Genomic DNA, 13,858 nt, shown 5'->3' with positions numbered 1-13,858 from the left:
AGGGCATATCTCCTAGTGAAATCTTTTATAATATGCAGCACTCAATTCTCAAAACACTTCCTAATATTTATTAGGTGTGCTCAGACATATGTGTGTCAGAACCCTTTTAGTGACTGAACTGGCTCCAAGAGTGGAAGTTTCACTTATTTTCAGAATTTTAACGTATGCACTGGAACATCAAGTGGAGAATGTCTCAGGGCCACCACAAAATTAAACAGTCCCACAGTACTTATACCTTTATTTCCCCACTTGGGTGAGAATTTCTTTTGTTGGAGTACGAGACTCCCCACCTTTGCTGTGCTTCATATGAAGTACTTTTTGTATCACTTATATAGATTTGTATTTTGAATGTAACATGTCATTTCTCACTCAAAATAGGAACTGGGGTGGGTCACTAACATTGACAGTAATTTCTTTTGAGAAAACTACTGTTCCAAGTGTACCATTCATTTATAGTAGTATTTTCACTGCAGCCTTAATAGTTTACAGTTATAAATAAGGCAAAGGTAAATAATATTCTTTATTAAACTCATTACTAAAGATAAGAGTTTGGACTAAATCTCTTGGGCAATAAAAATTTTCCCTATACCCTACCTTTCACTAATGACACCTGTTGAGCTACATAGCAATCACATCCTTCTTTCTCTAACCCTGATGCCTCATGACAATATTTCCTTTCCCCTTGCTAACATTTCTCTTTGCTTCTTAAAAATGATTCATTATTTTTTTGTGCTGCCTAACTAACTAACATAAGGAAATTAAACTCAGAGCCCTTGCTTCCAGCCTGTATGTAGCTTTGAGGTTGCTGGGTTTATTTCAGGCCCGAAGAAGGATGTGGGTGCCCAAAAGTTTGTTAGTGCTTTCTGTCTCAAACAGTTACAGTAGTAAAAGGCATCCCCTACAGACCTTGTCTTTCTAATTCATTTTCTATAATAAAGCCATGAACATTTCTAGCTTTTATTTGCCGAGCACCACAAGAAAATGCTGCAGTGTCACTGAAACCAAAGCTTAGCAGCTGAAGCATATGGTCCAATAGTCCTGTAGCTGTTTAATTTTTTTGTTGTCCTTACTGTAAATAGCACTTCAAGTAATTGAAATTAGGGACATGACTTGTGCAGCAATGAGGTATTCCATGTAAAAAGCACTTCAGAACACAAACTGAATTTAGAGTACTTTGCAATAAATGGGGTAAAACCTAAAGTTAGGACACAAAGAAAATGCATCTAACTTTATACCCATGCTTCTTAGTAGTGTGCTTACTTTTACATCTGAAGTATGCTGCAGTCTGAAGCGTATAGCTTCTTGTTCCTGACACTGGATTATGCACTGACATTCTGCAAATTGCATGGATACCTGTAAGAGAGGATAGAAGAGACATAAATTATTTTGCTACCTTTTTGTGGATTACACTCTTTCCTGTTCTTTTTCTGATAAAGAAAGAGCAAGGTACATGTACAGATGCTGTATGTATCTACTGCTATCAGTACAGAAATATTGCAGTATGAACAGATGTCTTTCCTGATAGGCTTACAAAAGCAACTGACCGGTTATGTGATCCTAGGAGCTATAATATGCACACCATAGTACCACAGAAGGGAGTTAAACCTGTCAGAGACAATCCTAGACCTACTGAACACCTCTGGGATTACCAAATTCAATTGTGCTAATGAGGCAAAACTACACTGAAAGTTTTAAAATGGATGGCTGATAACTTTGTTGATCTGTCTTCGTTAAGTTGCTATGCAGTCTTTTAAAATTTTACTCTGAAAAGACCTAATAATATAGTTATTTTTCATCGAGTGCTTATCAAGATAGCAAGAGATGAAGCTCTAAGCCAAAGCACAAAAAGAGAAATCTCTTTATGGACCATACTGCTTTTATCACTCCAGCAGAGTTTTGTCTCCGATTTTAAAATAACACCTGGCTCTCTTTCTGTGCTTCTTTATGAGTGCCACTGAGGCACGGGCAGGCTCCCCAAGACACTGTGGATGCATCGTTAGAAGCAGCAGCTTTTTGAACATTTAACTGAATTGTTAATAATGAGCAAGACAGCCAATTACATTTTATGATGTTTATACAATGGGTGCTCTGCAATGGTATATACTAACATCCTGTCAGACAACAGTACAACCTTTACTAATTTCTAAGAATTGTTACTCTGTGTATCATGTGTAAGTTTTCAGTGAGCACCTGCCTCCACTGTGTCTCAGCTTCTCTGTCAGGTGGCTAGTGCTGTGCACAATAATACATACTATAAAGAAAGTCAAGTTTCCAGCATTTAAAGGAAGAAATGCCACACTTGGGAGGAGGTATCAGAATTACTTTTACTATTTTTTTTCAAGTAATAAAGCAACTTGAGCGCAACACCTCACATGAACATTTACATGCCAAAAAGCTAGAATTCTGAGCAGCTAAAAAAGAAATCTTCCTTCTGGAAGACAGCACCTCACCTGTAGGGCACCTGGGATTTATGGGCTCGTCAGACCAAAATGTAGAACCTAGCCTTAAGAGTCAGGTAGGTCAGCAACAGAAACCTCAACTAAAAAAAAGGCAAAAGAAACAACACAATGTTCTTTAAAATTTCTCTTGCCTTGAGGGATTCACGGCTGGTTGACTAAGGCCCCAGAAAGGGCTGAGCATGGACAAGAGTGTTGAGTCAGGGCATGCCAACACTCAATTCCAGTGGAGCTCCTGTTTTACTGAATAATAGTCTCTCTCATCAGAGACAGGAGCCGTGCCAAGAGCCAGCGGAAGGTATGGACGGTTGATCTACTGCCTGTAAGGTCAACCTGCTTTAAATTCCCTGCAGTTTATATTTCCCTGAGCTAGTAAGGAGTAAATCAAAAGCTCTCAAAGAAAATAGTAGCCTTTTACCATTCAAAAAACCAGAAGGCAGTCTTAACTATAGACACCTCTTCAAGTAAGTAACTTAAGTACCTGTGAATAGTACTAAATGTACATGTGAACAGGACATACTAAATACAACCTATGTAAGGGGTCAGACATCTTCTGTTCCCAAGTGACTGCAGAGGAAGACACCCAGAAGTCTCACTAAACTGAAAGTTGCCTCAAATTACCTTATCAAGGGCTGTCTCCATCTTAGATATTTTTTCATTCAGACGTTTGTCTTGTGATCTCAGGATCTCCAGTTCCCCGGCAATCTTGGTATTTTCTGCTGTAATATAGCTCAATTCTTGACTTAGTTTACTATTTTTTTGTCTGAGGTAATGCTTCTCCTGAATTTAAGATGAGGACAATGAAGTACGAGTCAAAAACTTAGAGCTACCTACATTATACGGGGGTTTTTTCCTGCAAATTTTTTTCTCTTTGAAAGATTTGAATTAACCCTTTCAGAAGCTTAGCTATTGCATCTTGCAGAAAGATGAGTTTTTGCAACAAGGAGATAGGTCTTATGAAGAAAAGCAAAATTGGACTGGTCTTGATGAAATAACATCTCAGATTTTAGATCCATGCTGAAACTGGCATCTAAAGCTTCAGGATCCACAGGATCCAAAGCCAGTAAAGGAGGAGGACAGGTTACGGTGAACAGATATAAATGATCATTTAGTAAACTCCAGCTGTTGGTAACTTAATGATTTCTTTGTCACAGAAAATGCTAGCAAGATCTCAATAGGCTAGACAGACCCAGGTATACAGAGTTTACACCCAGAACTGCAAAGAACCACCTCAAAAGAACAGAGGAGAAGCACTGCGGGCCAAATTCAGAAGCATTAGTCGACATTTTTAAAACAAACCAATATGGAAGAGCATGATTCTCATTGAAACTAGTACTGTTCTTTCAGAGAACAAATATAAATAAAAACTTGCCTCTACGCAAAAGGCTAATTTATGTGGTGGAGGTATCTCCTGATACACGTTAGTGGGAAGACAGAGAAGATGCCCATTGCATCAAGTAAAATTCTTTTTGATCCTTTGTGGGCCAGTTGTGCTTTTGGCCATGCATTTCTCCAAAGAAAAAGTTACCTAAATACAGTTAAATACTTTTACACAGAGCTCTCGTGACCTTAGCTGAATTTGTCATTGCCTCTTCCAAGAATTTAATCTTGCTCTGTAATGCATCTATCTGTCCTCTCTTGGCTGTGATCTGCTTCTGCATTCCCACTGCAGCTTTCATAGCTGTAAAAGACAAGGTTAATTCTCAACAAACAACATTGATTGTGCATTCTGAGTTCTGACAAAAGACTCTGGAAGTCAGTTATCAGCAACATGTTAGAATAAGTAAGTTCACCTAGGATCCCATAATCACTTATCTATGCAAACTACCCATTGGGATCAGCCAGAGTTTCATCCAAGGTAGTGGCACCAGACCCATCACACACGCAACACAAGAAGACAGCATTCCCTGGAAATATGCATATAGATCATATATAGTGAGAAAACTTAACTCATGGTTTAAGTTTTACAATATGTAGTGAATGGTAAAGTAAAAATATATTTTCATCTGCAATACTGTTTATTTATTTCACAAAATATCTGGAATGTTATTAAAGCATCTATTGAGGGATCAATACTTTAAAAAATCCTTGTTAAAAAGACAAACGTGCGTGATTCTTGGGAAGCTTAATCCATAGTTACCATTGCCATGAGATTCCTCCATAGTCCTTAGAGCAGTTCTGGTCTGTTCCAGTTCAGCTTGGGCAGATTTCAACTGCATTTTCAGTCTGTTTGCAGTACTTTCCATCGCCTCCATTTTATCCTGGTAATACTCCTTCAAATCTTCAAACCCCTCTGGTGAAATTAAGTAAAGATTGAAATTATAGTGACAAAAAGTTATCATCCTTCTAGACTAAGATTACTGATCTGTCACCTACTCTCTAAAGGAGTATTAGATTCACAGAGAAGTAAGACATAAAGCAAATAACCATTCACTGCTAACAAATACACAACTAGTAGTTCATTGTCCTGCATGTCAGCTAAAGCTTTGTTTCACCAGAAAGAAACGTGTTCTTTGGTTGCTCACCAAAGCCACAGTCCAAGAAAGTCATATAAATCCATATTTCTGAGTTCCTGCTGCTAGAACCAAATGCATATTGTGACAGGTAAGGGTATCAGTGACAGACAGCATTTTGCCCTGGTCATTCTTCTCTTCAGCCGCACTTAGAACTAGACTTAGGTCTGAACTGATCTAATTTGTTAAGCATTCCCCTGCAACCCTGCTTCTCAGCTCTGTTTCTTATATCTCTCTTCAACTCCTCTTATGTCACTCACACTGCTACAAGCCAGTCAGCTGGGTGCTCAGACTCTGTCAACAGCTTGGCCCTAATTCCTCTGTGGTCGTTCACTCCAATAAACCTTTCTTAAAGCTCATGCACCTTGACGGTACCATACAAACCTAAGGCAGATCTTACATGTGAAATCATGGTATATATTTAATTCTTACAATACTTAATGAGTTTAGACGTATAGTCAAGTTGTGAAGAAATAAATGTTGCCAATGGGTATTTTATGAGAGTACGTGGGTGTGCAGAGAGCAAAGCATGTGAACAGTATCAGCTAGCTGGCTGCAGTGCAGATTTAACAGAGGAACTCCCTGAATTTCAGGGGTTGCCTTGGGTCTGGCCCCTAGTAATTTTTTAATATATTTTTAAAATATTATCTTGATTGGCTTCCCCACACATTAGTTGTGAAAATAGTGGAGTTAAAAACCACAACTTTTATTTAAAATTGTGGCAAAACTACTGTAACACAGAAACAAAGTTCCGCTGTAATATGACCATAGATGGTTAATGGGATCCACTAGGGCTCTTAAACTCAGGAAAAAGCGGTCAGGTTTCTATTCTGTGATTTACTAGATCTGCTTCTTTGCTCTCCAGAGTCAGGCAGGTTTAAGTATTTTTGTTCAGGGTAGTGAGAGACTGCCATAAAGATTGTATTCCCATCATCCTGTGCCAGAATCTCAAACCATGACATAGCTCTCTGAAGCAATCTGACCACCCTGTGCTGGCAGGGAACCTTCTGCTGTACCAGCGGCCATATTTGGATTCAGCAAGCAAGCTGCCCTTTTATTTTTAACATCAGCCCGATTTAGCAGCTATCAGAGCTAAGCTAAGTTGAGGCTCCCTACCTGCAAGGCCAGCTAGCTCACTCTGACAGGTGTGGAGTTCATTTATTAGCTGGTCTTTTTCCAGTTTCATATCATTAAGTTCATGGAGCCTCTCGGTGCATGTGTTAACTAATTTAACTTTTTCCAGTTCCAGCTCGCTCAGTCTGGCCTCCATTTCATGTATTCTGGCTTCTTTCTCATCCTCTGCAATCTACTTACATAAAAAACAACAGTAACTATGTGTAATATACATAATTATATAAAATAACCACAGAGATGTGCAGACATCATCATTACTTTAAATCTCAGTCACCAGAGAAGTTTGAGGCAAGAAAGAAAAACAGGAAAAGAGACAAATTTCAGATCTGATGTCTTTACAGCATGTTTAACCTTACCAGGTGTATGATATGAGAACAATTTCCATCCTCTTGTAGCAGTACCTGCATATTCACTCCTAATGCTCAGCTGTCTTCTCACAGAAGAGGATGAAATTCCCTAACCTGCAGTGAATTTTTTCTGGAGATGCTGACCTGCATAGGACTATCATCCTGTAATTCCTGCCTGAGAAATAACCAGCTATAAAGAGTATCCTCAGTTTGGAATTCTGAGTGCTCACTGCCTAGTATTTCTCAGTAACACTTTGTATTTCTGGTTCTGTAACTGGTGTGGACAATCGTATCACTGAGGACAGCATGCTATATTCCAGCTTTCCCAAGCCTTTTGGCAACTGCTTTTCACCAGTGAATTATTCATTTTTGGTGGAAATGTGATAATATTATTCTCTGCCCACTAACTCTTTTAGTGCTGTTAGGATTCAAGGTACACTGTCTGACCTGCTTTAAAACCACAGCATTAGCACATTAAGATACAGATTTAAAACCAGGAAACATTACTGTCTTACAGAGACATAAATGCAGCATCATTTGCACACCTTAAGTTTTTCTGCTTTGAGTTTCCAGTCATTTATTTCTTCTATAAGCTGAGATTTCTCAACTTCCATTGCTCCAGCAGTTTGACTGTGCTGGCCCACAATCTGGGTCACATTATCAATTTGCTTTTGGAAGACCTCAATAATCCTTTCCTTCTCTAACACCTGCAGTTTCAGTACTTCACACTCCGACTGCACGTTGTGAAAATGGTCCTCTTCATTCTTCAGCAGCTGGAGCTCCTGCATCCTGCTACCAAGTTGTGAATGTAGCTTCTTGATTTCCTTACTGGTAACCTCAAGGGCACTCTCTTTTTCCTGCAGGCAGGCTGTCAGATTTGACACTGTCTTCTCAGCTGTCTCCAAATCGGTCTGTTTGGCTGTCAGGTCTTCTTTAACTTTACAGAGTGTTTCCTTGGTTGACTCCAGCTGGGTAGTCAAAGAGGAGATCCTTCCAATGCTTTCATTTTTTTCCTTAATTGCAGCCATCTGAATAATAGCAATTTAAGGATTAACCAAGATAGATGTTTATTTCTACCTTTAGAATTTCCTGTCACATTTCTAGTTTTCTATAGTTCACCTTAAACATCTGAGATTTACAGGAAAATTAAGTCAGCATGGTCTAGTCTACAATGACTGTGTGATTCTTCTGGTTTTCTTTCCTCTTTCTCCATTTTAATAAAGCAAGTATTGCTTAGCATATTGGTTTTTAGTCATTGAAAATGAAAAATGTTAAACTGATGTAAAAAAATGTGAATGTACTAGCAATGATGGTATAAAATTTAGAGCAGTTGAGGCTAAAGAACTTTAAGTGTTAAAACTTGACTGACTGCACTGTAAGTTGGGAAAAAAAGGTATGTACATGAACAATTTATTACTGATTTTATTCCTGCAGGCAGTAATGTGTACAATTTAAAGCACAAAGTACCGTGACTCAGGAACTGCTAAAAGTACAAAATAGAAGAAAAAAATAAACTTCCTGGTAGTAGGATTTTAAAGAAAAAATAATGGATTGAGAAAATGCAGAACAATGTGTGAGGTAGCACAAGTCTGTGGTTTGGTAGTAATAAAGGAAATAACTTGATCTTTAATCATAATGTAAAGTGGGTTACCTAATTACAGCTTATTTTTGAGGGGCTGAAGTCTTGAAGAAAGGGGATTGTCAAGTCAGTGTCTAGGAATCTACTTTGTCAAAAGTAATTCTTTCTGACATAGCCACTGCATTCAGCTTAGGGTTACAAACACAAACATCATTATATTTTCATTAAGCACTACATAAAGTAAGGCATTACGAAGGCCTTTAATTTACTAATTATTTTTACAGAAGTGCTCACTACCAAAAATACTACCTTCAGTAGATTGTTTGTTAGGTCTGGCAGCATCAAGCTTTCTGGAAACTTACAAAATATTTTGAAGGTTTACAGTCAAAATCAAACATGCTACCAGAAAAACATTCATTTTTTTCTAAGGCTTGTATGTCAAAAATTAAAATTAAAAGTAACACTCCTACTTCCTCATTCAGTAAAGAGAAAGGAAGGCCGGACAGGTCAGATTAATAGAAAAAAAATGCAAATTCTGACTGTCATGTATCTGTTTTTGGAAGGGAAATTTAGCATATGAGCTCCAGAGGCCTCTCAAGCACAGTAACCACAGTTACAGTATTTCTATCTGAAGTACAGCCCCCAGTGGGTGCACTTTCTGTCCCCAACACTATCACACTGCAGTTGGTCACCAACCTGGCACTCCATTTGTCTATGACACTCAGTCCTCATTTCCTTCACAGTGTTTTCCATGCGCTGCAATTGCATGGTTTTGCTGTCTAGTCGTCTTCTCAGGCGGTCAATCGCGACGCTGTTCTCTGTGTTCCGATCCCAAAATCGCTTGTTCTGCTCTTTTTCTAGACTTAGTTCTATCTCTTTTTTATGAAGTTCAGTCTACAAGAAATTGAACCACATTTAACATTTTTTTTGTTCTTTCTCATAAAATTAGCAACACTCAATTACACGATTACATATCCAAATAAGGACTACTGCATGGATTTACACTTGGCAGAAGACAGGAATATTGACTAAACTAGTTTGATACCTTCTACACGTCTTCTTCCAACAACACAGTAACTTTCAACTTCATATTTTGCTGCTATATTTATTCTGAAGCATGTTACATCTCAGCATGGAAGTCTTTCATATATATCTATCCCAAAACCAGTATAAGCTACAAAATGCAAAAAAGGTTATATTGTGTCAACATCAAATGAAAAGCAATGAAGCACTACATTACACACCAAGGAAGGCTGTTCTTGATAAATATCCATCTTTAATACTAATAAGAGTTGTTCATTGCTTGTTTCATTCCATGCAGTAATTTGTCGTGTTCTCCAGAGCTTAAATATTTTCCACCTCATAATCCTAACATACATAAACCTAACAGTACATAATTGAGATTATAAATGAAAATATTAAAAATACTGACATACACATTTCAGAGCTACTCATTCCAAAAATATGCATTTAAAACGTGCCAAAACTGAATTATCAATAGGCATTCTGCTAACCGTAACTTTTGCTGTTGTTAACTATCTGCATATGGTTAAAACTGAAGAACTAAGTAGGAAGCTCAGGGAATGCAGAATGAAAACCTGAGCTGAAGACACAGAAACAAAAGGAATCCTAAAATTAGATTCTTAACCTTCAGTTATGCAATGATTATTCTGGCTCCAGTCTCCTCTGTAGCTAGGTACAATCTGTAGGAAAAGATTTACACTAACATATTCTTGAACAGAACACCATATGTAATGGAATAATTCCAACATCTCCTTCAGAAGCACTGTGACACTAACTGGGCAATCCAGCCTAATGAAACCACAAACTAATACCCCAAAATTCAGTCATCAAGGAAAATCTTATCCAAGAAGAAAAGCAAGGCTAATTATACTACATGAAGCTGTGTGGGATGAAACCAACCTCAAGTGGCAAACTCTTTTTATACTGTACATTCAATTTGTGAATATTGTCAGTCAGTTTCAAAGGAATGTTTACTGCTGTTAGGAAAATCCCTGACATGTCTTGCAAAATATGCGTTAAAGGACCAAGGTTCCTTAACAGAGGGATTTAAACTGTGAGGTTAAAGTGAAGGTGACTCAGGATCTTTAATATGATTTGCATAGGATTCAAGGATTTTGAATTTATGACAAAGTTAATCTTAATTCTGAATGTCCTGCGTTGCTAATGGCAAAAGCCTTTAGGAAACATAGCTAATCAAATTTCTAGTAAAAAATAATCTTCGAACTTAATTTTAAGGGGACTGCCGCACTTTGGAAACAAGCAAAGTACAGATCTGAACACCAGCCGTAAGGAGAACCTTTTCGAAAGCAAGCTTTTTTTCAATACTATCACTTGTTTTTACCAACAACTGATGAAGCCTGTCATTCAGATTTCCAGTTTCTTGGCTGCATCGATCTCGTTCTGTCTGAGCTTCTGCTATCTCAGAACGAGCTAGATGCAACCGCTTCGCAAGATCTTCAATCTAGAATAAAGACAAACATTGATTAAGAATTATCTTAATGTATTCTATTTTAAATAGTACGTTGGATTTCTTCTAGGTTTTCTTCTAGATTTTACTCAAAAGAAGTCTAAATGCCATCTTTTGCCTCAGCAGAGCTATTCCCTAGGTGTTCTCTGAATTGTGTTGTCTTCTTTCAGTGATTAAGCTCAATTTCATTGCAGAGTTAACTGAGGTTCCCAAGAATGAATTGGCTTCCACCTTGATCCACAGCTCTTCAAAAATTCCTTACCTACACTGTAAACATTGAATGGAATGGGAAAAGAGCCACTTTAGAAAAAAGAAAAAAGTTCAAGGTTCTTGCTTGGTTTGCAGTACTACTATTTAGAAAAGCCAATATAATGCAAGTATAATTAAAATGCAATTTACATGGAATCATCAATGAGAAAATACACAAAATCTTCTAAAGTCCTCTTCTAATAAACACTTAGGATCTGCAAGTTCTCTTTTGGCTAACATTGACTAGTAATGGACCATTTATGCAGGGCTAGACCCAAAACCCCGTGCCCTTCACCAAACGGGGGCTTGGGAACATCAGAATGATATGGGACAACACTGTCAAGGAAAAAGTTTTTTTTCACCAAAATCAGGTAAAATCACAAATCTTCTCTTCCTAGAGCTCCAATGCCTAAGCAGCAGCAGGACATTATCAGGACCTTTTCTTCCTGTAATTGCCTGAGGTAATTTTCAAAAGGGGTTTCTCTCATCTTGTGGAGCCCTCCATCAGGAGAAATCTCAGTAAATCCTAGATTAGTTCTCCCTAAAACCCACCTTACACAACTACTCCATATTTCCACAGAAAATCTCAGCCTGAAGTACACCCTCTGCAGAGCTCAACAGCTGTGTACAACATTACCAACAGGGCTTCCACAAACAGTGACAGAAAAAGCTGTCCGCACACAGGGCCTTTCCTATACAATTAAGTTAATTTATGGATTATTTGGTCCCAAGCATATATTCAGTCATATTCACTTTCTGTTTAATGATACAGGGAAGTTCTTCAGACACACCTAGGCCTAACAGCAGGTTTTATATAGCTAAGGCAGGGAGGTATATTCCTTCACTATGAATACATCAAGAACTCTACAGGCAAACACATTTTGCTCCCATTGGTAGTCACTTTCAATGAAAGGATGCAGCTTCTGGCAGTGTATGAGATGATGGACCAGTCTACACCACTTTGTAATAAATATATTGACATAGGCATATTCAAACAGAACACTTACATATTTACATTTATATCCACTGAGTACCAGATTTTCTGACTGCTGAAACTATTTGGTATCAACAACTTAAACTGGCTTTAGGCCCTTGAAAATTTTTAGTGTTGAGGTGTTTTCCTACCAGAGAAGCTGCAGAGGAACGCTTGTTGTAAAAGAGAGACGTACAGTAAAAGCTTTATTTAGATCCTCTCTTGCACCTTCCCAGGAATGACAGTCTAAGATCAAATGATCTCCAGCTATCAGCTTGTCTCTCACTAAGTTCTACCTCTGCAATTCAGTGTATTACACTTGCTATTCAAAAGCAATTTTTATTGGACCAAGTATTATATTCTTTTATAGATATATAAACCCAATGTGGAGTTGGTAGACTGTGAAAAATAGTCTTAAATTGATTCCCAGTTTCCAATTTTACATCTGTTACGAGGTAAACATTATGAAAGGGAACATGCCCAAGGAATATACACTACAGTTGTAGCTATATATGTGACACAACTCTATGCTGTGTGCTGCATGATTTAAATCAAAAGAACTCGGGTAAGTAGACCTAACATGAAAAGCATACCGTACATTGTACTCCTCCTTGAGGATGAAATACAGTAATGGAGATTAATTTACAAATTTTCCATAGTTTGGTCATGACACTGTGAAAAGTCACTTTTGGAACTGACTAGTGTAAGTTTTGATACATGTGAATCAATGGAATTGATAGAAGTGGAAACCTACAAAAACAATAAAAACCAATGTCCCTCCTGCTCTGCTTTATAGTGCAAGCACACATACACCATGGGTCCACAGTCTTGACCTGCACATACCTGCCATTCCATTCCCAGACCTTTTTGGATCAGAGACTACCAGCTCTGCCAAACTTCATGGCACTCCTGTGACCTGAACTTTCCCTTTCCAATAGTATGTAGGAGAAGGATGCCTAAATCCTCATGACTTGTAATCTAAGCTGGATTTGGATCCATTAAGCATTTCTGCGTGGGTCAGCTCCACTGATTTTTAAAGGGACTGGACAGCAACTGTTTTCAGGTAATTTTCTAAAAAACCCATAGATTATCTTTCACCAAAAGTAAGAAAGAACTTAAAGATACTGAAATGGTTTATAAAACTGGAATCCAAAGCAGTGAAATAAGTGAAAGACACAATGGATGAGATACAGAAACTGGATATAAAATCCTGCAGTTAGTGACATGGCAGAGATTCTGTGGTGGGACTGTTAAGAAGTTCCCTCCATTTGTCTGCAGTAATTCCCAGCTGTACTACCTGGAAAAAAGTTGTTGTTTGGGGAAAAGCATGGTTAAAAACAGTTTGTCAAGACTAATGTTTTCTAATAGGATTAAGAAATGGTCTGAACACACAGGTGCTGTCCAACCTCCCTTTTTTACCTATTTATATCCTACTGAAAAGAAGCCTTTGGATTTCAATGAATGATAAAGATTCCTAACTCTCAGTGGGGCATCCCCGGGCACCTGAATTCTTCTCAGGAGCTGCTGTAATCTCTATGATCATCCTTGCATTTATCAAAACAAAGTTACCAAATATTTTTTCTGGGCAGTACAACTTAATGAAGAGCTACTTTTACTGCCTGTTTTTTGCTCATATATTCTCTAGTAGTATGGTGGAACAATGTTCTTGTCATGCATGTCCAACTGATGTTTGTAGAGCAGAATCATTTTAAGTATTTTCAGAAGGCACCATTTATGGTATCCTCTCAATACATTCGGCTAAGTTATTTTGTGTTCAGTAAGGTTTGCAAAGCTATTTTGTGTTAGAGAAAGAGAACTTGTTCTTAAAGAATAATACAGAGAAGCACAGTTAAGGATAATGTAATTTATCTTCTTGTTCACACAATTTTTCTGAAGCAATCCCTTATCAAAAGACTTTCCTTATTTATCTGGAACATTTTAGATATCTATATATACAGTTTCATTAGCACTAATGTTAACACAGAAATTCATACACACCTTGTCTTCATATATCCTCTTAGCTTCTTGTAATTCAGAATGCAGCTGAGAAACTGTAGATTCCAGGTGACTCACTTGATGTGCATGCACTGAATTTTGTTTTCTTGTTTGTTCCCTA

The 13,858-nt window shown here is 37.8% G+C and overlaps 1 protein-coding gene across 9 annotated transcripts in view; it reads right to left on the bottom strand.

Moving 5' to 3' along the window:
- CCDC158 (coiled-coil domain containing 158) overlaps window positions 1-13,858 on the bottom strand; it is a 60,144-nt gene that overhangs the window by 36,893 nt on the left and 9,393 nt on the right. For all 9 annotated transcript variants that reach the window (XR_003556934.2, XR_003556936.2, XR_003556933.2 and 6 more), the window contains exons 8-16: window positions 13,741-13,855; window positions 10,395-10,514; window positions 8,726-8,923; window positions 6,996-7,478; window positions 6,086-6,275; window positions 4,597-4,749; window positions 4,025-4,137; window positions 3,078-3,236; window positions 1,261-1,353 (exon numbers count right to left, since the gene is read on the bottom strand). Coding sequence is in view for 5 of the 9 variants with exons in the window: in XM_027794831.2 (XP_027650632.2) it covers window positions 1,261-1,353; window positions 3,078-3,236; window positions 4,025-4,137; window positions 4,597-4,749; window positions 6,086-6,275; window positions 6,996-7,478; window positions 8,726-8,923; window positions 10,395-10,514; window positions 13,741-13,855 (1,624 nt within the window). In the remaining 4 variants the exon portion in view is untranslated. The remainder of the gene's footprint in view (window positions 1-1,260; window positions 1,354-3,077; window positions 3,237-4,024; window positions 4,138-4,596; window positions 4,750-6,085; window positions 6,276-6,995; window positions 7,479-8,725; window positions 8,924-10,394; window positions 10,515-13,740; window positions 13,856-13,858) is intronic.

The sequence above is a fragment of the Falco peregrinus genome, chromosome 2 (assembly GCF_023634155.1).
Source record: "Falco peregrinus isolate bFalPer1 chromosome 2, bFalPer1.pri, whole genome shotgun sequence".
NCBI lineage: Eukaryota > Metazoa > Chordata > Aves > Falconiformes > Falconidae > Falco > Falco peregrinus.
Note: the sequence above shows the minus strand (reverse complement) of the source record. Positions and strands in the feature narration are given on the sequence as shown.